The 23,938-nt window shown below is 30.5% G+C and overlaps 3 protein-coding genes across 9 annotated transcripts in view; 1 reads left to right on the top strand and 2 right to left on the bottom strand.

Annotated features, from left to right (window-relative positions):
• Positions 1–10: 10 nt before the first annotated feature.
• On the bottom strand, positions 11–2,495 carry LOC100573547. Its single transcript, XM_029490201.1, has 7 exons — positions 1,517–2,495; positions 1,106–1,300; positions 966–1,043; positions 731–802; positions 495–566; positions 258–329; positions 11–86 (listed from the first exon to the last, which is right to left on the bottom strand). Exons 1-7 carry the CDS (start codon positions 1,588–1,590, stop codon positions 11–13), a joined length of 639 nt encoding a protein of 212 aa, XP_029346061.1. The 5' UTR covers positions 1,591–2,495.
• Positions 2,496–5,381: 2,886 nt separating this feature from the next.
• On the top strand, positions 5,382–11,544 carry LOC100166710 (AP-1 complex subunit sigma-2). 4 transcript variants are annotated; one of them, NM_001293376.1, is given in 6 exon segments: positions 5,382–5,766; positions 6,605–6,783; positions 6,839–6,947; positions 7,018–7,088; positions 7,091–7,155; positions 11,254–11,543. In NM_001293376.1, coding segments are annotated over 5 exon segments (381 nt in total). In that variant the 5' UTR covers positions 5,382–5,763; the 3' UTR covers positions 7,110–7,155; positions 11,254–11,543.
• Positions 11,545–11,828: 284 nt separating this feature from the next.
• LOC100573280 (FMRFamide receptor) overlaps positions 11,829–23,938 on the bottom strand; it is a 102,188-nt gene continuing 90,078 nt past the window's right edge. For 3 of the 4 annotated variants that reach the window (XM_016808000.2, XM_003247476.4, XM_008189259.3), the window contains one exon: positions 11,829–18,773. In XM_016808000.2, coding sequence (XP_016663489.1) covers positions 18,201–18,773 — 573 coding nt within the window. In that variant the 3' untranslated portion in view covers positions 11,829–18,200. The remainder of the gene's footprint in view (positions 18,774–23,938) is intronic. The other variant, XR_003839521.1, reaches the window with a different exon arrangement.

Here is a 23,938-nt window from a genome sequence, read left to right as displayed (position 1 = left end):
TTTCATTAATTCACCTTAAACTATTTTGTTCTCTCGGTAAAAATTCATTAGTACTCGTTTCAACATCATTACTTTGAGCTGTATAACTATGTATAAAAAAAATTATATAAATATATTATTGAAATTGAACATTTAAATTATAGAGATCAAGAAGCGTTATTTATAGGGAAAACTATTTTCATCAGAAGGCTGGGGAATTGTATTTTTAGATAATTATAAAAACAAAATCTTGTTTAATACAATTTATAATAACTCACCTTAAATAACTTTGTTCCCTTGGTAAAAATTCATTAGTACTCATTTCAACATTATTACTTTGAGTGATATAACTAAATATTAAAAAGATATAAATTATTGAAATTGAAAAATTTAACTATAGAGATCAAGAAGCATTATTTATAAGGAAAACCATTTGCATCATAAGGCTGGGAGAATTGTATTTTTAAATAATTGTAAAAACAAAATCTTGTTTAATACAATTTTCATTAACTCACCTTAAATGATTTTGTTCCCTCGGTAAAAATTCATTAGTACTCGTTTCAACATCAATACTTTGAGTGGAATAACTATATAAAAAGTATTTATATATTATTGAAATTGAAAAATTTAACTGAAGAGATCAAGAAGCATTATTTATGGGGAAAACCATTTTCATCATATGACTGGGGAATCATATTTTGAAATAATTGTAAAAACAAAATCTTGTTTAATACAATTTTCATTAACTTACCTTAAATGATTTTGTTCTGTTGGTAAAAATTCATTATTCTCCATTTCAACATCATTACTTTGAGTGGTATAACTAAATATTAAAAGATATATATTATTGAAATTGAAAAATTTAACTATAGAGATCAAGAAGCATTATTTATAGGGAAAAACCATTTTCATCATAAGGCTGCGGAATTCTATTTTAAATAATCGTAAAAACAAAATCTTGTTTAATACAATTTTCAATAACTTACCTTAAATGATTTTGTTCTGTTGGTAAACATTCATTGATGTCCATTTCAACATCATTATGTTGAGTAATATTAGTATAACTATATAAAAATTAAAATATTATTATAAATTAAAAACTAAACTAGATATCATGAAGAATTACTTAGAAGGAAAACCATTTTCTTCATTATTCTTGTTATAGGGTTGGGGAATAGTATTTTTATTTAAAATACGCCTTGGTCCTGGTTTATAGTTTTCTTCTAAAAAATGATCACTACATATACGATGCCATTCGTAACAACGACCTATGCCATACATTTTAAGCCATTCTTTTCTTCTCTCCTCGTTCTTAGGAAATCTATAATAAATCAAATATCAATGAATACAATAATTACTAGTTAAAGGAAAAATTAATATAAAGTGGAAATTTGCTAGGCTAAACCGGTTTAAATTTATCACACAATATCCCACATATTGAGATTATGAACCATGTCAATAATTCAGAGCAAAAATTCAGGTGCGATTTCTCACACCGGTTTGATTGAGTGAATTTCTAAAAACAATGAATACTCACGCATGATAAATAACATCAGGACGAGTGTACTTGGTATTCGAATAACAATTTCTGCATACTACGCACCTTAGCATTTTAAAAACGTGCGGTTACATATTATCAAAAATAAAGTAAAAATAATTAATATAAAAGTGCAACCAAGTCGAATTATTAAGTTAGCTTTGTTAATTGACAGTTAGGTATCTGTATTATAAACAGTTGAACTTAGATGAAAGAACTCGTTCAATGGACGTTGTCATTTGTCAACCTCAATTACTCGGACACTAGGTCTCGGAATGTAAACGACATGTTCTGCATTCCGATAATTGTGTTTTGGGGTGCAAGTTAAGTGGTTGGGTCTCCCGTGTCGTCCTTTTTAATGGTATGCCGTGTATATATATATATATGATTACTGCAATCTCGCCGAGCACTGTACAAATTACATGAATGAAACCAAGAAAAATAAAACTTTTAATATTATAATTAATAAATTGATTTCACATTCACAAATTTTAAGAGATGATATTTTTAATATAAAAATGAATGTTTGAATGTCTCACAATAACTATTTAATAATAAGTCAAACAGAAAAAAAATAATTATTCCGCACGAAAAGGTAAGCAAAAAAGCAACTACAAAACAAAACGCTGCACACTACACACAACCGGCGCCAGGCGGCGTTGGAGGCTTTCGACCGACGACCGCCATAGTGCTGCAGCTAGCAGTGCTGCCATGACGAAAAAGTTAATTAGTCACGTGACTCGCGTATATAATAATTAATAAATGGCTTTTGGCGAGAGGCACAAAAGTATCAAGTATGACACGCCGACGTCCGCGAGCACATTCGGTCTGGTGTTCGGGCTTCGTTATATATCACGGTCATGACAAATTTATTTTAATTTATTTCTTTTATCATGATCACGGTGATATGCGGTTGTCTTGACTGGGCAAACTCGCAAGTCGCAGACTGTAGCGGCGCACTTAGCAAGTTTATAAAAAAAAAATAGTCGTTGGTATATTATTTTATGGTACAGGGAGCCTGTTGAGACGAAACACAAGAGTGCGCTCGTGCGCTGGTGGGTGGGTCGTGGGTGCTTTATGTGCGTCGTCACTCGCCACGTGTATAATAATCGTGGTCGTGAGTCATGGAGGACGAAATTTCATCTATTCTATAGAGCACGGCCTTAGAAGATATCTTCTAAGGCCGTGCTATAGAGGAACTGTTCATATTGTTACCACGGTCTTAGATCATTACTCTTTGGAATAACAAACCATGTCCCAGTGTGACCGTTTTAGATACATGCACAGATATGTATAATAAACATTATTATTTATTATTATTATTTATTTTTTTGTTTATTATACATATCTGTGCTGGTAAACCAACTATCTGAAACAGCTGATACCCTCGATCACTAGCGCTCGTTGAGGTTTAAATATGTTAATATATATAATATATACAATATCATAACGTCATAACAACTTACCACGGTTATCTGCTTTTGATACCAATAATACCTACAGTCAAATTAAATTGACTATTGATTCATAAAGCGAAATGCCGGTATTCGGGTATTAAAATATAACAATATATTAATATTTGTCAATATTGATAAAATGATAACATAGCAAAAATGTTGCCATCACACTATCATGTTCCGTAATTCAACGCAATCTAGATATTTCGGAATCCAACAACCATCAAACAGCATTTCTATCATTGTTGAATTTTGGAAGTACCCCTAATATTATTGAATCTATAAACTTGTCCTCTCGGTGCGCTAGTAGTAGTGGGAACAGCTGATTCAGATAGTTAGTTCACCGGTCAAATTATGGGAGTTCGATAGTCGATACGGAACCTGTATATCTTAAATTCTTAAATCGTGGCTCGGACCACGATTAAAGATAGATTAAAGATACTATCTTGGTAGTTCATTATAGTGATGGGCGCCGGCGCGCCGCCATAGACAAGTATACTGTCCGGCAATCGAAAAATGATTCCGGACTTTTTGTACAACTTTTTTTATACCGCGGACTTTTTGTCCCCAGACTTTTTGACCGATTACCCTGTATAATGGATGGTATTAAATTTGAATTCAATAATATAATATCATTGTATACGAAAAACAATTCTGAGCGGTGACGGTTTGTCAGTGTGGATATTTTATATTATATTTTTTATTTTTATTGCTTATTATTAATACGGTAGCCGATAAGTTGAATTACCTAATATTATAAAATTACAACATAATAACTAAAATCGTTTTTCTTGATTATTTAATATGTAATTTCCTCCAAATTTTAACATAAAAAAAAACCGTAATTTATATTTTTGAGATTTTTTTGGTAACAGAATATCCTATTAACGTGGAACTTTGTTGTAAGTTTTCAATCCTTAGCCATAAAAGTTAAACAGTTCATACATTTTTAACTACAATATCCTATTTAGATTTGATTATTGTTATCAAAATTTGAACTTTAAGTGCTTATAAAAAAAATTGTGCCTATGTATTTTTAATATTTTTTCACTGCTATTTAAGCAGTATATCCAGGAGCCTTCTAATTTATGTTTAGGTCATGGCAATTGCCTAACATTACTCCTTAAACATGATAAGCTGGAGTCCTCTTAAGTTGGAAGTATAATAGTCTAAAACTTCAAACTGCTCAATTTTTTAAAAATCGTGTTTTTGATTTTAAAATTTTTAGAAATGTAGATATTTCTATGCTTAACATTTTGGTGAAATCAGAATTTAGTAATTACCTAATTCAGTACTTATTTTTTATGTTATTGTTAATAAATCAATAAACCACTTAAAAAAGTTAAAATTAAATTATAAAGTTATTAAAAAATTTTATAATTAAGTACTTAAAAATTGTTTTTTGGACTTTTTTTTTCATTTGGTGTGTAATAACACAATTAATAAGTTTTTAGTGGAATCAGAACCAACTTTAATTTTTTGGTTTGGAAGAAATAGGTTAATCTAGTTCAGCGCTCAAGCGAATTTTTAAATTTTGTTTTTGAAAACCTAAGTAGGTATGCAAATACCTACCTACTTGACACAACAATACAACATATGATGTACCTACCTATTTTTCAGTAGGATGGGAACATTTCTAAACAAAATTGGTACCAAAAGAGAAAAATTGATAAGTAATTTTTCTGAAACGCTGCTCTAAACAATATGGATACTGAGGGAAAAATTCACTTTAGCTACCCAGGATTTTTTTTATATTATTTCCAATAAATTTGCTTAATGTTTTATTAAAAACAACACTTTTTAATATGGCATAAATTCACTTTTTATTAAACATACGTATTTTAACGAGAACGATGGTGAAAAAAAATTGCGGTAATCATAATTTGGGAAGTGTTATAATATTCGTGAATCCTTCCAAAGTTTCTGATTTTACATTTATACGCATGCGCACAACTCTGTACCTACTTTACTGCTGCGCGCAGCGCCTAGATCAAATTTTGATTTTTTGACAAATTTCTGAATAAATATAATTTATATAAGCACAACGCACACATCGTGTTCAGTAGGTACTATGACTATCTTGTTTTTAACGTACCTATGTACTATGTAGTTAAGCATGTGAAAACGATTGTGAAGTAAAAATTTGGCGGTCAGACTTAGTTTTAAAGGTATAATACCTATGGCCCGGAATTATATAATTTTATTATAATATAATTTATTATGTATATCTGAGAGTAATCGTGGACTAGGTATACGATTATGAATAATTCTAGTATTGTTTTCTATATAAAAAGCAATGTACTCCCTAGTCCCTCCCTCGAATCTCGATATGCGACGACGATGCCTCGTCGTAATAATAATAATAATTCGAGTGGCGACCACGGCTTTAGACAGAATTCTGGAAATTCATTAGTGTTCTACGGTAATAATAAAATTGGTGTTTAATATTTATGTGGCAACTGGAAATAGTACCTCATTTCTTATAATATTATTTGGCAACTTATCATATTGCCGTTTTATCAAATTTTTAATTTTGGCTTTGAAGGCGGTGCTTATTTTAGATAAACAGATTACAGATTACAGAATAATTGCATTAATTTTCGTGTGCGTCGTCGTCGTGCTAGTGTGCGACACAATAATAACGATATCGGCTTTAATTGTTATATTTGACAAGAGTCGATTCGCTCGACTATAGGTCGCGTTTTGCACTATCGCATTTATAATAGCTGTACGTTCACCAAAACATGACGACTAACGAATAATGATTAATAGCGTCCAACGCGGAACAATATGGTGAGTATGCGTGCGACACGTACCTATACAGATGTAAATCATAAATCGTAGTACTAAGTGGGTAATTTAATATGAGGCGTGCCCCTAGGCCTGACCGTAAAACAATGTAATATTTAAAAACTAACAAATACCCAATGGGTATAACAATATTGTGTTCTATGGGCTTTATTACCCTTCAAAATTATTCAACCATCGCGTTCGATCCAATTCGGATGAGTGTGATGAAAAATGTTACACGAACACCATCGTCGGCCCAGGGGCTGGGCCGCTGCGATTGCAATGTAGAGGAGATGACGTGTATTATATATTTTCTACGAGATGACGCGTTATGTGTGTGTGATCTACGCTGTTAACTGTGAGAAATAGTTTTATGACATTCTGACCTTAGATATGGAAATTCCATTAACATTTGGCTTGTGATTAGTTTTTCGTAACGAGCATAATGTTATAGACACTGATGTTTCTGCACCGCCCGCAAATAGTTATTTTATATTTAATCAGCTTTATTGGATCGTAGCTTATGAAATAATTAATAAATAATAATCAAAACTTTCTATCACCGTTATTTTATTATGATCGGTAATTCAAACTGAAAACAAGGTTATCGTTATTAGTATTTTTGTAAACAAGCAAATATATTCGGTATGTTGACTGCTGTTGGTTAGAAACAAAAATTATTAAAAGACAATTTTATATTATTTAAAGCAACTGTCAGTTATCACATATGATACTTTTACCATTTTACATACATGTACAAAATATGTATTACATATTTTCTGGTGTTCTTTATGTATAATTTTTATATGTAATTATATCATGTTTTAATATTATTGTTTAGATGCATTTCATGTTACTATTCAGTCGTCAAGGCAAGCTTCGGCTTCAAAAATGGTATGTAGCTCATCCCGACAAGGTGAAAAAGAAAATTACCAGAGAACTTATAACCACAATTTTAGCCAGGAAGCCTAAAATGTGTAGTTTTCTTGAATGGAAAGAATTAAAAGTTGTTTATAAAAGGTACGTTGTTGAAAAAAATAAAATGAAAATATATTATTCTAAAATTGATTTTCAGGTACGCTAGTCTGTATTTTTGTTGTGCTATTGAGCAGAATGACAATGAACTTCTTACTTTGGAAATCATTCACCGCTATGTTGAATTATTAGACAAGTATTTTGGCAGCGTAAGTTTCATAGTCCTATTTATTTTTATTGAAATTTTCCTAGTGACAATAATACAACTACTTTTTGCAGGTCTGTGAGCTCGATATAATATTCAACTTCGAAAAGGCATATTTTATACTGGATGAGTTATTATTGGGTGGGGAAATACAGGAGACTAGTAAGAAAAATGTACTCAAGGCTATTTCAGCTCAGGATCTCTTGCAAGAGGTTAGTTATGGAAATACTCCATTAGAACTTTAATTAATTTCACTACCTACAATTATTTAAGTCAATTTTGTCATTAGACAAAAAATAGTACATATTTTATTTAACATTGGTACAAAATAGGACTATAATATTATTAACGATAATGATATATCTTGCCAATTCATTAGAAAACTAATTTGCTCATATTATTTAAAAATTATTATTATTATTCCATCATAATTTGTAATTTAACTGTAAAATTCATCACATAATCTATAACTTGTATAGGTTACATTTTCATTAAGAACACTGATGTATTTAAAAGTTTTATACATGCTTTTTATGAGGAATATAAATAAATTTATAAAGTTCAGTCTAGTCAACTAAAATGATAGTCAATTTTGAATATGCTTTAATGTTTAAACTATATACCTACAATTTATTTAAATACCAAAATATGTTTTGCCAAATTCATTATTTAGATAATTGAATCTATATTTTTGTATTAACCTGTAGAGTACAACATTTTGAATGTTATTTTAAGTATACCTATATTGTAAGATATATTTGTTTATCCTAAGAACTTGCCTTCCATAATGCCTTTATTATGCTGCTATTGATTAATACTCTTTAATTTATTATAATATTTGTAGAAACCTATATCTTACCATTATTATTAAACTAATTAAACCTATATTTTTTTTATTGTTATAACCCAATGCTGTTATTTTAGTTATATTTTTAGCTAACTTTTTTAACATACTAAAAATTTTGCTTGTTTATGTATTCAATTGTTTATCTCCTATGGTTAGCAATTTAACTCTTTACAATTTATAGTATCTATGTGTAAACTAATTATTTTATAGTTTATTTTTTAAATTTATTTAAATTATATTAATGCTATTTCTTCTGCTTTTATAATATTAAACATACAATTAACATAACTTCACTGTTTATATGGATATAAATTATATAAAAAGTATTATTTAAATAATGTTATTTTAACAACAAAAACATTTAACACTAAACAGTTATATTAATCAAACTGTATACACGTTTCAGTCAATTGCAAATAAAATTTAAAAAAATAATATAATTTAATATTAAATACATTTAAAAAATAAATATTATAATAAAAGTAACTTTTACCATTAAATTAAGAAAAAGGTAGCAAAAAGTAACAAATATTAATTAATTGTTTAAACCCTATCTTAACTAGTTTTTTATTAACTTTTAAGAATTTAAAATTAATTTATTAAACTGTTATTTTATTTTTATTTTTATTCACAACTATTAAGAAGATGCTACTTGCTTAGTATTATAAAATACTAAAATATGTGTTAGTCATTTTCAATACAGTTTTTTTTAGATAAATAATAATAAGTTTACGTATTATCCAACTAAAGACAATAATATCATTATCCGTGCAATCTTGACTTTTTCCGACATTTTAATTGGAAGAGAGTTTTTAATAGATAAAATATAACCATTTCTAAAAACTTTTATATGATTTTATATGAAAATATTGAAGAATACCAGTAAAATACGTTTAATGTTAATGTTTTTTAAGTTTGATAATAGATAAATATATTTTAATAATATAAACAACAAAACTGTACTGGAAATGAGGTATGCATATTATCAGAAATCTTATGCGTGTGTCAGATAGAAAAAAAATAAATGTGTGTAGTTTCTTCTTAATAGGATGCTACCCATGCATTTGTTGTATCCTCACGCACAACATAGCAAATTTTCGTTCACTAGTTTCAATAGTGTGCTGTTAGTTTTGATATTAGAGTGATTTGACCTATTATCAATTTTTAAGATAATAATATATCTGTGCTTAATCGTTGGCTTTTATTTGATATTTTGATTTTCAAGGGAGATATGAGCATTTTTAATTTTGATGTTTCACATATACATATTTTTTTTGAAAATTAAAATTTCAAACAATCGGCAACATGTAAGCACAGATAATGTTCTTACCTAAAAGTTTTATAATAGGTCAATTCACTCTAGTATCAAAACTAATAGCATACTATTGAAACTAGTGAACGACAATTTGCTATGTGTAAGACGGAGACAATAAATGTATGATGGGTAGCATCCTCTTAAACAAAATACATGTTGTTGGAACATTTTTATAATTCCTTTTAAATCACCTATTTATTTATGAAATTAAGTGTAATCATACTCTATAAACTTTTTTTCGAAATTGTATTTTTAAAATTTACTTTTAATATTTCAATAATTTTTTTATGGTATTCTTATTAAAAATACTGTTACTGTAATTGATTATATCATAGAGTTAACATCACAGAGTTAAATTGCTAAGTTTTACCAAAGAAAATTATAGTTAATGTACCTAAATGTTGCACGTCTTGTCTAATATTCATTGTAACAACTATCTAGTCCAATATTTAAATATCAATCTTTAATATTATCATACTAATATGTTTTATCATTATTCATTACAATATTCATATTATTTATTAGAAGAAAATGCAATTTTAGTATAAAATCATTCATACATTCATTCATTAAAATTAAAAAATGTTGTTATAGTAATTAAGAAAACCAAAATAAGTAAATATTTATATTATTCGTCATCGCATTTTATGTCAATAATAACCAATTTTTATTTGTGATATTGTTTATTATTATTATTATTTTTTTTATTAGTGACTATAAATAATTTTTCTTTAAAACAAAATTATTATTATTATTATATGATTAACAGCACATTTTATTTTTGGTTATTATACATTTTTAAACATACATTTTATAATTGTATAATTTTTAAACTAAACTTCATTTTTACCACTTATATAATATTTTAAATATTGATGTTAAAAATTAATGATTTTGAAAGTGTTTTTCTTTTGTGATTATATATTTACAATTTAGCCTCGAAAATAATTTAATCAAAATATATATATAATATATTATATTATTTAAGTACAACAGGGTTCATGTATTTAGTATTTTAAGTGTCTTTTATTAGCCAACATTGTTTGAATTTTTTGGGTTTATTTGTAGTACAATGGGTTTTGTTTTGTTTTGTTTTGTTTTTATGATTGATTAATATAAATAAATACATATAGTAAACTTTTATTATTTTATTTTTGTAGCTTTAATTTTGAAAAAAAAATTTAATAGCTATCCATATTTGATTACCTTACTTGATTTTTGTAATAAATATGTTACCTGCATGATTATCAGTTATTAGATGCTTTTCAATTTTTCAATTTTGGGATATTAATATTAATATGTTTGTATGTAGGAGGAGGCAGTCGAAGGCGCTCTGAAAGAGATTGGCCTGTTATGAGAGCATCCAATATAATTAATATTTCATTCAATTTTATTACTTGCAATTGTAATTGTAATGTTTTTTTTTACATATATATTTATATAAATTCAAACAATGTGTCTTTCATAAAATGTTAGTCTTGGATTTGATGTAAAGAGCTGTTGCTGAATACAATGTTATTAATAAATAACTTATCAAAATATCAGGTTTCTATCATTGACGTCCTAATATGATATTAAAAAATAATACCCATCTTTTTTTATCTGTAAACATTTGTGTATTCTATTAGTTTTTTTTAATTCTAATAAACTTTTTTTTATATTGTTGCGTTTTCTCATAAAATAAACTTCTATTAATGTATTAACTAACATGATGTTAAAAAAATTTTCATGCTTAGCTGTATGCGCTTTTTACTGACTCGGTTTTAAGTGATATTAGTTATTTTTTTTTAGCAAAAAGTGTTTGATCATAACATGAATGTTATGTTTGTTGAAAGGTTTGAGGGTTAATTGTTTTTTTTAACAGTTCTGTTCTTATTTAAATTTAGTTATTTAAATTTATGTTAATACAATAAATGTGGCGTTACAAGAAATGTCAGCAAACATTTTGGTGCTACGGTATGTTTATAAGAGCACACAGTGTTTATAATATATTAAAGCTATTGCCCTATCCATTACCTCTTCAATTATTTACTTATTGTTTTGTTTATAAAATCCTTTTCTACGTATTTTTTATTTTTGCACCCTGTTTTATCTAACTTTACATTTTATGCGTTACTTTTTATAATTATTTGTTCCTTTATTTTTCAGGAAGAAACACCTCAAACCTTTTTTGAAGACCATGGCCTCGGTTAACAAATATTGATTGAACACATTCCATAGACATTCCAAACTAATTAATAAATAAATATGACAAAAAAGAAACAAGTATTAGACACAATTTATTGTACTTACGCCTTATTATTATTATCACTTTTTATTAAAATATGTATATTGTAATGTATGTATACAACACTATAGGTGACAGTGCTACATGTCCGTCCAATTTTATTACAATTTATTTTTTGTCCATAGGCAATAAAAATAAAAATTAAACTTTTTTTTTCGTTTTATGCTCCTATATTACACTAGTATTCGTCTAAAAATAACATTCGGTCCGAACGTGTGCCAAGCGACAGTTCATAGTGGTCACTGTATAATAATATGTATATGTGTACAGAAACCACACGACAAATGTGTTTGTTACAACGATTCGACGAAGAGTACCGTTAAAAATATGGTCCACATTATAACGGGCAGCTTGACGTTGATTTACGATTGTGTCCAGTTTGTTATGTGTCAGATATAGTAATTATATAATAATGCCATGAACAAACACCGCGATATATTTCGTAAACGCATATTCGTATATTATATAATTTAAACTTTTATTCATCTAAAAATGCACAATATCATAAGTAGGTACCGTAAAAATAATGTAGGTACCTACAGTAGGTATTATAAATGTATAATATAAGATATTATAGCGGCTTGTCGTCACGACTCGCGTCTATAATAATATAGGTAATATAGAGTAGGGACTAAGGTATTTCAGTACCTAAATACATGGAAATTATTATATTATGTATATTATGATTTTTTCAAAATCAAACGTCGGAACAATATTGTTTTGCTTTATATAATATTATCTTATATCTAAGATAGTAAGTCGGTGTAAGTCGGTACATATATTGTATATTATATCTACATCTATAAGACAACTTATTATAATAAATTTAAAAAAAAAAACATTCACTTTTAATTTTATGAAATTAGTAACTTTTTGGATATGCTTACATTATAATAATATTTATAAATTACAATAACTTATGACGATCTAATAGTGTATACGATGTATATATAATATATTTATTAGGTATTATATAATAGTGCGGTTAGACGAGATGAGCTGTATTATCATAATTGATCTGATATAGCTGGCCAGAGCACATCCCAAAAATGTAACGATGGAGCGTACTTCGGTGTTTATTATATTATTATTATAACTTTTAAATTGGACGGGTTTCGACAGCCCACGTGAGTGGCGTGTTGCGTCGGGGCGGAAATAAATCGCTCGCAGTACGCGCTGACCAGTCGGTATATAGGTACCTACTTAACATTTGCGTCGAGTGTGTAAAAATAGCGAACGGTAAATGGCAAACGGAAAACGTCGTTGTCGTCGTGTACGGATTTTGTTGCCAGATATTAAAATTAAAATCTAGTTCACGCGCACGCCATTCCTCCAGTCGACTATTTTCGGTCGAGTACGACAACGATGATTATAATATACAATTATTATTATATTATACGCATTGTGTAGTACAACTGTAGTGTGTGACAAGGGTGGAGAGGAACCATCGAAACTCGTATAATATACAGCGGTTGTTGTGTGTGTGGGGAGTTAGGGAGAAGGATTTTTTCGGTTTTGTTTTTCGTTCACGACGTTACAGTAACCGAGTAATATAAATGTAAGGGTCGGTGGCCGGTGGGGAAGTATTTGTAAGGGATGAGGGTGGTGAGGTAACCGTAATAATAATATAATAGTATATACACCGTATAATAGTAATAATGATAATAATAATAATAATAATAATACGAGACCGCAAACTACGATATTATAATACGCGTATAATATGCATGCAGGACAGATCGGCGCTTTGGTCGTCGGTTATATAATATATTATGTACAGCCGTACAGGCGGGTAAAATTTATGTATTTGTATATATTTAAAAACGCACACATTCACACACGATAATCGTTTTTAAACGAGGGGAAGTAATAAAGTTTATTTCTTATTTACATTTACGTAGGTACCTAAATATTGTGGCGGTGGGTCAAATATATACCTATAGAGAGACTACAGCGATGATAATAATAATAATTGTTTATAATATATAGGTTCTATAATATGTTTAAATGTTTATATACTTATACCTAAAACGGACTTAACGAATAGTAACACAAATCACATATATATTTCTAATTGTATTATAATATCTAATTACCTACGTGCAATAATAACGATGATAATGTATTATGTGCCTAATGATGAGAATAATGCAAAATATATAATATGTACGCCATACAAGTGAATAGGTACTTATACCTATTTTTTATTCAATGACGTTCGATTTATTAATTATGCATACTATACACAACGCACTGCACACAGTGCCCGTTGTATAGCTGGGGATTGCTATGTTTACTCGTCTAGTTATTTTGAAATGTAATATTAATTCAATTTATTAAGAGAAACCAGGAAAATCGTTTAATATTAATTGTATTTGAATTTGAATTATCTACTTGGTCTTGAAGACTGACTAAAATATAATACGTAATAAATTATACTAATTTGTATATTATGTATCTTTTATTATTAATATTTGGCAAATGAGACTGCCTATAATTACTTCATATTACTACATTATTATTGCGAATAAACGCAGAAAATTATATTAATACTAATAAGTAATAATGCTGTATTTTAAAATTATTGTTTTATCGGATTGTAGGTAGGTAGGTACTATAGTTGTAGCTTTTTTTATTTTTTAATATCGGTTTGTTATTATTATACATCGGATATCTATAAAAATTATATCAGTCCTATGATTTATTTTCTGTAATTCTGTATATCGTGAACGCGTGTCGCCGAAACGTGTACCGGGAGGGTTGTACAAAAAATAAAACGTAATTTTGTCTCTATTATTTTAATTATTAGCTTTTACTCTGCCTGACTCATATTGTTACAACTAAATTAATTTTTGTGTCTCATAGTAGTCTAAGAGTGGGAGCAGGTTCCCGATTGATGTGATCAAACGCGTATCTCAACTCTCGACCCAGCCGCCGATGGATCGAATTCTGACTCCGATTTTCAACGAAATCATACTTTAAACCGTCGTGATGATAGGCATGGGCGAGGAGGGTGGTTTAGCGTTTTTTTAAACTCAATAAGTTTCTCTGACATTTTCGACGTGAAGTAAATGTATACGAGCGACCGGAACAACGTGACTCCCGATCGTATAGATACTAAATTGTACAGGGTTATTCAAAATGAATCATTCGGCGCTTTGCACTTGGCTCCTTAGGTCACCTGATCTTACATTTTTACGCTGTGTGACTACTTCTTTTGGGGATATGTTCAACTAATCATTTATTCTTAAATACAATATCAATATATCATGTGATCTGCAGTAACAAATCGATACGATACGATAACGTTACATATACTGTAACTATATAAGTTGGCAAGTAAAAATGTTCGCAATCGTATTATTCAAAAAGGTACTGCCGATGAGGAAAGTAGGATACTGTACCAGGGTGGCAGTGTACCACGATTTATCTTCAACACAGAGAAGCTAAAAAAATAGCGGAGGCTATTCCAGCGGATATGCGTGGAATAAATTTAAGGGACGTAACACGATTGCAGACTTTTTACCTGCAAAAAACAACACGATTAAGCACAAAAAGTTTTTATTTTTTTATTAAGATTAATTTATATACGTATGTATTAGGTTATTATTATGTAACTATGAATTTACCGACTTAAGGAAATTTGGAAACTTTGTGAACTTCGTTTATATTTTAGTTTGTTTTTCGTTGGACGCACAATCAATATTTCTGACTATATAGACTATAGACTATATGTACCTACGTTATTATATTTTGATTATATTTTTGTTGACGAATATTATTTTTAAAATACAATTTAATATAATATAATAGATATGTATATATTATATTATATATACTATATAGGTAATAGATACTACGTTTTAGTAGTGTAAGTAAATCATCAGTGACATTATTAGACAATATTATTGATATTTCTTTAAATCCAAGTAATCCAACAATATAAATTGTTTGTTATGCGCATTCGTGTTATGTTTTCTCAAGTATAAAAAGGAAAAAAGTGCGAAATCGTATCGTACCAGAATTTAAGTTCCTACTATATTATGTTGTTCTTGTGACAAAGGAAAGTCAAATAGAACATTAATTATATATTTATATAGGTAGATTATACCATTAAATTAATTTGAAATATTGTTATTTTATTTAATGTAAGTACCTATCATATTATATTACTCTAATCCTAAAAACTAAAAATATATAAACATTTTATATCGGATGAATCATTTTGAATAACCCCTTTATATTACAATATTATATTACCTGCGTTGATTCGGACTCTTGTTTTTATGCCGTGCATTTGACGATTAAACGTCCGCGGGAGTGACACTTCATCTCATTTAAAAATCTCTTTTAAACTTGTGTAGGTATAAGCGTTATAATAAAAAAAGTTAACTTTTTTTGATATTTCGCCGGAGGATGTGCATTGATGGGACTTAAATATATGGGATCCTAGATCACAGGAATTATCACACGCTGTCGATCCTAAAATGTAATATGTTCATTTCATGTGCTAACAAAACTCAATATAATATATATATATATATAGTTATATAGCATTAATTGGCTAAGTAGCCTAAGTACCTAAGCACGAGAAAACAAGAAAGAAAATGTAATCGTAACGAGCAAGAATGAACCTTTAACTTACGTTATATATGTTAATATGTGTATGTATATATATATATATAAAGGTGCACGTGTGGGCCTGCATTATCTCAAAACCTTGAAGATAGTAATTTGCGTCACTATAATATTATGTAGATTATATATACCTACCAGCTAATAATAATTACTGCTTTTGGCGCCGGCAGTAATCGTGTTCAGCGCCGCTTTCGGGCGGATAAAAGGATATTATAATAATATAGATACACGCGCGCGTGACTGCTCTAACGAAATTGTACATTATAATCTGCAGCTTCTCCGACTCGAAATGATTTTAACGATTCTAAAATCCTCCCCTTCGACTTGGAAATACGAATATTATGAAAAAAACTGTTGTTATATTATATTTTTACAACGCATTGGGCCACACCAGTCACTGGTTCGTCATTTTATCCGGCGAGGAGAGAGTTAGCTGGTGTGTGACGTGTAATCCAAGTGCCCGGCCGCCGTGGCATTTTCGGAGGTCTGACTGCAGACTTGATAATATCATAGCCAGTGGCTAGCTGAAGAGGGTATTTTTCAAGAAATGTCCTTATGTCTAAAATGGGCGTGGGTGTGTGATACGCGTTGAAAATACGAAATACGATGACGGATTTTTTTCTGTAGAAAAAAAATGTATTTATATGGGACATCTGTATTTTGGAACCCCTAGGTGGGTTCTTAATTATTTGTATTGCTTCAAGTTTAAAAGTCGTTTAGACACGCCACTGCTCGATGGCAGCACACATGTGGTGTTAGAATATAATATTATCGTAACGCATACTATATACAGGCCCAATGATGGTAAATCGTCATATATATATACTTTTCACCGGACCACGTGGTGCTCCTATTCGTGTGAAAAACTACACTACCTATGTACAAAATGTTATATAGTATAATATGTACACGTTTTGGAAATAATTTCCGAAAACGAAATTCAACGAGGATTATCGAAATGTGACGCAAACGCGACAGATTCTTCTTACAGTATCCGTTACTGGTGGGTGTACGTGTAAACTGTAAAGGTACATGCTCTACCTAGACGAAGAAAAGGGTTTTATACTTTTATACATACGAGGGATTACAGGCGTTCGGGAACCGGGCCACAATAATTAACCATTTTTAAAAAGGAATACCTATACAGTAACTTGGCTACTACAATTGTACACATATAGAAGGTGCACCTGCGGTAACTGGGGCACTATAGGCCACGACTTAACTATTTTTATGAACTTCCTTATAGTTGTTGGGGAACATCATCACGAGGTATATTTGTTATTTGTCCCACTATACCGTAATCGTACTAGTAATGATATGTTTTTAATTGTAACTTATCTCATTATTTGAAAAAATAGTAGTTTTCGGCTTATTATTGATATAATTATTATAATTTATAACTGAACTGCAGTGCGTAGGTACCTATAATTATTGTATATTATTAAATATTTTTATTTAATTTAATAATTTCATGGCTTTGTTGGTTGAATAATATGTGGGCATTAACTATACATAATATATTAAATTGAATTGATTTAAGATATAATAGTATTATATTGATTAAGTTATAAAATTTATATTTATATTTAATATATATGGTAATTGCCGGTACCCTTTAAACATTTCATATTTTAGTTGTGGTCCAATACCCGGGTAATGTTTTGTATACGAAACAGGTAGATAATAATATGACGTGCCATGTGGCCCAATATTGCTGTCCGCCCGAGAAGTTATCTGGTCGTATTTCGACGTAAATCGCATAATCATTTTAGTCGAGTGAAAATCGCGTTGTCGATTGTCGAAGGGGCGATGATAGGCAGGTGCCTGTAAACATAATAATATGTAATATGTATAGCCTGTGAATATTTTACGCAAACATATCATGTACAGTCGTGATTCGTGTGTGTGTATATAACAGTAAATTATAAAATAATATATAGTTGGTAATGATAATAATAATAATTGTATAGTGGGACGGATGTCATTATAATATTATCATAATATCATAGATGTAATAGTCGGACATCAGTTGTATAATATAATAAAGCCGGGTTCACTGCAGTCACATATGTCGTCTGTCGTGTAGCGTCCAAAAGTCGAGCTCGGTTGGACATAGAAATTTTCACGACATAGTTCGTGGTTATATCATTATAATATAATATTATGATTGTCACGAAAATACGACAAAAAGCGCCGCACGGCACGACGCTGTGAACCCGGCTTGATACGACCGCGGCGCGCTTAGAGAACGGCCGTGGCGGTCAGCTGCTGCTTGTTGTTGGCGGCGTGCCTGCCGTGGTTGGTGCCGGCCCGGATGAGAGGTTCGCGTTTGCCGGTGGCCGCGGCGCCGATTATGTCGGTCATTTGCGTGACCTCCGTGTTGCGCCGGACCATGGTGCCGGACCGCGGGTAGCTGACCGACGACCGGAGCGTAGCGTTGCGCGCGTGCCGGGCCGCCCAGGAACGGCATGAACGTGATCATGAGCGTGCGCCGGTACTTGCGGCTCATGGCGCAGTACAGCATGAAGTTGGACGCGGCGTTCACCACCATCAGGAAGTTGAATATGGTGTGCAGACCGCGGTTCACGTAGTACGCGGGTGTCTTCTCGGGCGGCTCGTACACGGACGCCGTCAGCATCATCACGGCCGTCGGCGTCTGACACACGCAGAACATGATCACTACGGCGATCAGCGTCATGGTCATTTTGTTCTCCTGCCGCTGCCTGTTCCACACCACGTTCCCCTGCGAACAACACGCACGATAAATTAGACGATGATATTATAATACAAATCGATGTAATGATTACTTTAGCCTCTGATCAGACGTAATAACAATAATATAATAATAATAATATACAGGTAGGTGCGCCCTATGGCCTGGGGCTAGTGATGCCTCAAATGTTTATACCGGTACATGGTATTTGTTTACTACGGGTATCGGGGGTGTAGATATCACAGGTATACCCGGTATAATTACTTCCGGGGAATAGAACAAAAAATTGGTTCATGTTCTAAACTGTTCTAGATCAGAGGTTTCTAACCTTTTCACTGCAGTCGTGGACCATAATATACCTATAGTTTTCAAAATAGGACTACGGTCCATTTATGTCCTTATGTGGTTTAAGTACTACCTACACACAAATAATAGATTGTCTAAATATAATAATATAATAAAGATAAAATATTTCCTTAGTATTTACGCAACTTTTTCAAATATTTTGACTACTGTATTGTTTTCCTGAAAATTTTTTTTTACCATATTTGGGAAATATTAAAATGGTGTGTGGGAGTGAGTGATTTTAAAGCCATGCGTGGCCAATATTATAATTTTAAGACGCAAAGAGGATTGCGTTTTAAGATATTTATACGTTTCTAGATATTTTGTTCAGGTATACCTACTCAGTGGCGTATTCAGGAATTTGTCATGCGGAGGGTCCAGATAATTTTTAGAAAACAGAACTGCGGGGGACAAAGTCCCCCACACCACAAAATTACCCTTTATTAAATAAATATACCATATATCAAACCATATTTGAAATTTTTGAGTTTTTAATTATTAAATAATAATATGTGAAAATCAAAAAATGACATTCCTAAAGTACCATCTTGATCCGATTTGCTAAAAGATAAGGTACTATAATTGAAATCGAAGCACTCCTTCTGGTAGAAATTGTGTATACAGAATAAAAAAAAAATAAACAGCATTGAAAAACCACTAGCTTCATTGCTCCGTTCAGAATCTAATATAGTTATGTTATATTGTTATGTTTTTAAGTTTAAAACATAAAAATATAACATTACAAATCTTAAGGTTGAAAAAGATCTCTCTGGAGTGGCTGTTGATACTGGCAATGTACAAAACTACAAAGTATTTGAATTAAAAAATGAACTCGGTATTTTTCAACCATTTTTGGTATCAAACTGATAAAAAAAATCACGATATCAATTGAAAATGTTGATAACTGAAGCTTCGAAATTTTTTTACAAAATCCTTCGTATCGTATGATAAAATTTGTTTTTCTTAATCATGTAAAAACACAACATTTAACATGTATGAAACACGATGGGGGGGGGGGGGGTCCGGACCGTCACGGTTGGTAGATGGGTGAGTAAAAATAATCCTATAAAATTAATTTTTCAAAGCATCGAGTATTTTTTGACAAAATTATTTTGTGAAATACTCGATACAAGATACTCGATACTTCATATAAATGTATCGAGATACAAGATATAAGATACAATTGTATCTAAGATACGTATCGTAGATACTTGTATCGAAGATACTGCCCAACCATGACAAAGATATAAAACCTACCTTCGTTATTTTCGATAATTACTTTTGTACGGTTTTTTCGGTAACAATAGTAGGTAATTATTGCCGAATCACGGTATACCAGTATTCTCAAATAGGTACCGAATATCAGCAATTAAACAATACCAGTTATTACCGCAGTATACTGAAAATGCTGTCAGCTGTATTCTAATTTAATTACCTATTGGTACATTCAGTGAATATTGATATACAATTTCAGAAATTTAATATTCAGGGCATTTCTAAAGAGAAATTTTTAGAAATGTTTGAAATTTAAAAACTAAATTTTGTTTTTAATAGAACTTACTTTTTTATTTAAAGGATGTAAATGCACATTGTATTTTAAAGTATAATTCATAAATTAAAAAATACACTGTACAGATTGTATTGATTTAATTAATATTTTATTTTTAAACATAATATAGTTAATAAGTACAGAGGTAATGATAATATTTTATATCTCCACGGTAGTATAGCACATTCACACTTGGCAGTATCGATATTCTTCATAAAAAATTAAAGTAAATAATAAAAATTTATCGGGGTAAGAAATTTCTAATTAAGGAATTTCTAAAATGGATTTCTACTTGCATCACTGGGTACATAAGAATTAGTTGCGCACAAAGAGTAGAACACACAGTTTCCGCCAATATTAATGCATAATAATATACAACATGGTGGGTAGATATAGTTACGGAGAATAGATTAACCTATAATATCAGAGTAAAATAGGCCTTTATTGAAATACCTTTTTTTTTATCCAAAATATTAATTAAAATACCTATAGTGCAAAACAACCCGTGTCGACATCTCGACCGCCCTAAGTCACTATATATAATATCACCATTCACTTGCAGGACTCGTATAGTCGTATAAATAGGAGTCGAGATAATAATAGGTACGCCTCAATAGACCATTTATACTATAGCACTGCAGAGGTATTCAGACTTTTTCACTTCACGGTCCCTACGTCACTTCGAAACATTTGGGTGGCCCTCGAATGACGAATCATGAAGGACACAGAAAGAATATGTTTTAATGTTTATTGTATAATATAATATTACATAATACTAGCTGATCCCGTGCACTCCGTTGCCCGTTTACTGTACAAACTCTATATATATGATTCAAACTTTCAAACTTTGTCCAACTCGTTATTTAATATTCGGTGTTGGTGTACCTATGTTAAAAACTTAAAAATGTCCATAGATCATCTTGATTCTTTAATCTCAAAATACTCGTACAAGCATTACTTTATAAAATGTGAATTTTGGAAGATGCTTTTTTAGTGCACACTTACATGGTGGTACGAAGGTACCATGAAAACTGCAAGTCTCAAGCTATCATTCTTTAGGTTCTAAGTTGATCATTCAGTCAGGGCACTGTGATAATGATAATTGATAAACCATATTATCACTATCATATATCAATTAGACATCATTATGAAAAATGTACATAACCTATATTAGTTTTATTAGTTTTTCATTCTTATGCAATGTAATGTAATGTGATGTATGTGATTGCCATAATTGTATTGTATAATAAATCAACATAATGTAATGTTATAAATCTTTGTAAATTAAATATTAAATATAACAGTTTGAAAAAATTAAAATAACAGGCACTATATTACAGATATATTATAGCCATTCCGACCGACGTGGCCTGTGAGACACGCTTGTAATTATGCAAGCAATATATTTTCAGGTAGGCAAACCACATGACAAAGGATAAGGGTCCATTTTTATACATTTAGATTATAAATACATAAATATAAAATATGTATTTGTACAACTATGCACAGAAGACTGAAATTAGATGACTTACGTTTAGAATAAAACAATATATTATTAATCGTCATCGTCGTTATTTTTTTTCCTATTTTGTGCCACGGCTCTCCTGAAATGTTAATACTTGCGACGCCCCTTGAAGCCGCTGCGCAAAATTTGAATACCTCTGATATAGCCATATTAGAATATTAGAAGTATTCTATACTTAGAATACACCAGCTAACTGCTTAGGTATCGTACACATTATGAATTTTATGAATATATACTTCGACTTGTTGGCCAGGAGTAGTTGGATGACGTGTTGGAATCCGGATTCCAATATACTATGTTAATATATTATAATGTGATATTATTAGGGAGTACAAAATAACCGTAATATATCAGCCCCCCCCCCCCCCGTATCACTGTTATAAAATATACGGATTTACCTACGATAAAGTAACCTCCCCAATCGTTTAATCATTGAAAATGCTATTAGGTACTGTTCATAACAATATTATTGGGTGTGGTCGAAGATAGATCAGCTGCAGTTGTACCAAGTTTGGTGAATATACCCGGCGGACAGGGAAATATAACCTATGGCTATGTAGTATATAATTATAAGATTTTGGAGGGAGAAGATTAAATATATGATCTTTCATTTTTATTCCAGGGTAGTCTATCCTTCGTCCTGCGCCCGACATAGTGACATTATCAGTCCGTTGAACATTTCCTTCCAAGGACAAAGTATTGAAGTTACACGTATGCTGTATGCAGGGGCGTATTTACGGGAGCGGATATGGGGACAAATCCGCCCCCATGGCTCTTTAAATATATGTCTATTATTATATTATAATTATTAAATCGTAATCTGTAAGCTAAAATTCTTGTAATCCGCCCCCTACAAAAAATACTAAATACGCCACTGGTTGTATGTATATAGTTATACAGGCAGGAACTTCAATGATATCGTACTAAAAATTAGTATGTAGGTGCGGCTAAAAAACATATAATAATATAAGGTCATCAAAGTAATTGTCAAACGGAGGACGGGCCAAAACGTTTTATCGTCATTATTTTTTGACATCGTTAAAATATTATAATATACTATTAGGTATTATTGCTATTTGAATAAGTTGAATAAAAAACTGACAATGAATAGTATACCTACCATACGTATTATATAAGTTCCGCTTACTCGCCTCACTGTCACCGTATAGATTATTGATAATAATATTTCAAAGCTGATTCCATTATTAAATTCACAATAATAATATACTATTATACTATACCTACCTACCTACTGAGCGTCGCAAGAATAACGGGATTACAACGCAGTGTATATTAATAGTGGTGCGCCGAGGCGTTATATTTAAGTCTCACATTATTTCATAAAAGGGACCTACCTGCTAGGTACCTACCCATAGCTTACATCGATAGGTTATAGAAAGAAGAAAAATAAAATTTTCAAATTTTTATACAAATTATATAATGGTCGTGTAGGTAAGTGAATAAATGTGTGTATGTGTGTGTGTATGTGTAGATAATTAATTTACAATGGAAACGACTGAAAAACTGAAAAGAAAAAGATGGATATAGTTATTAAGATCTTTGAAAAAAAATGAACGCATTTGACAGTTGTTATTGCCTTGTTCAACTCAACTTATTAATTCACATCCTACGTATGCGTTGAAATGCGCAGTACAGCCTGCGCAGATTACCTTACTGTACAAGGTAGACCGTGTACGTTTTACCAATTTTTTTCCTGGTTTATATATTATTTTAATAAAATGAATTACTGGAAGTGATCCTTTTATCCACTAAAAT

This window comes from Acyrthosiphon pisum, chromosome A2, assembly GCF_005508785.2.
Source record: "Acyrthosiphon pisum isolate AL4f chromosome A2, pea_aphid_22Mar2018_4r6ur, whole genome shotgun sequence".
Lineage (NCBI taxonomy): Eukaryota > Metazoa > Arthropoda > Insecta > Hemiptera > Aphididae > Acyrthosiphon > Acyrthosiphon pisum.
The sequence above is the reverse complement of the archived record's forward strand: the minus strand, read 5'-3'. Positions and strand labels throughout refer to the sequence as shown.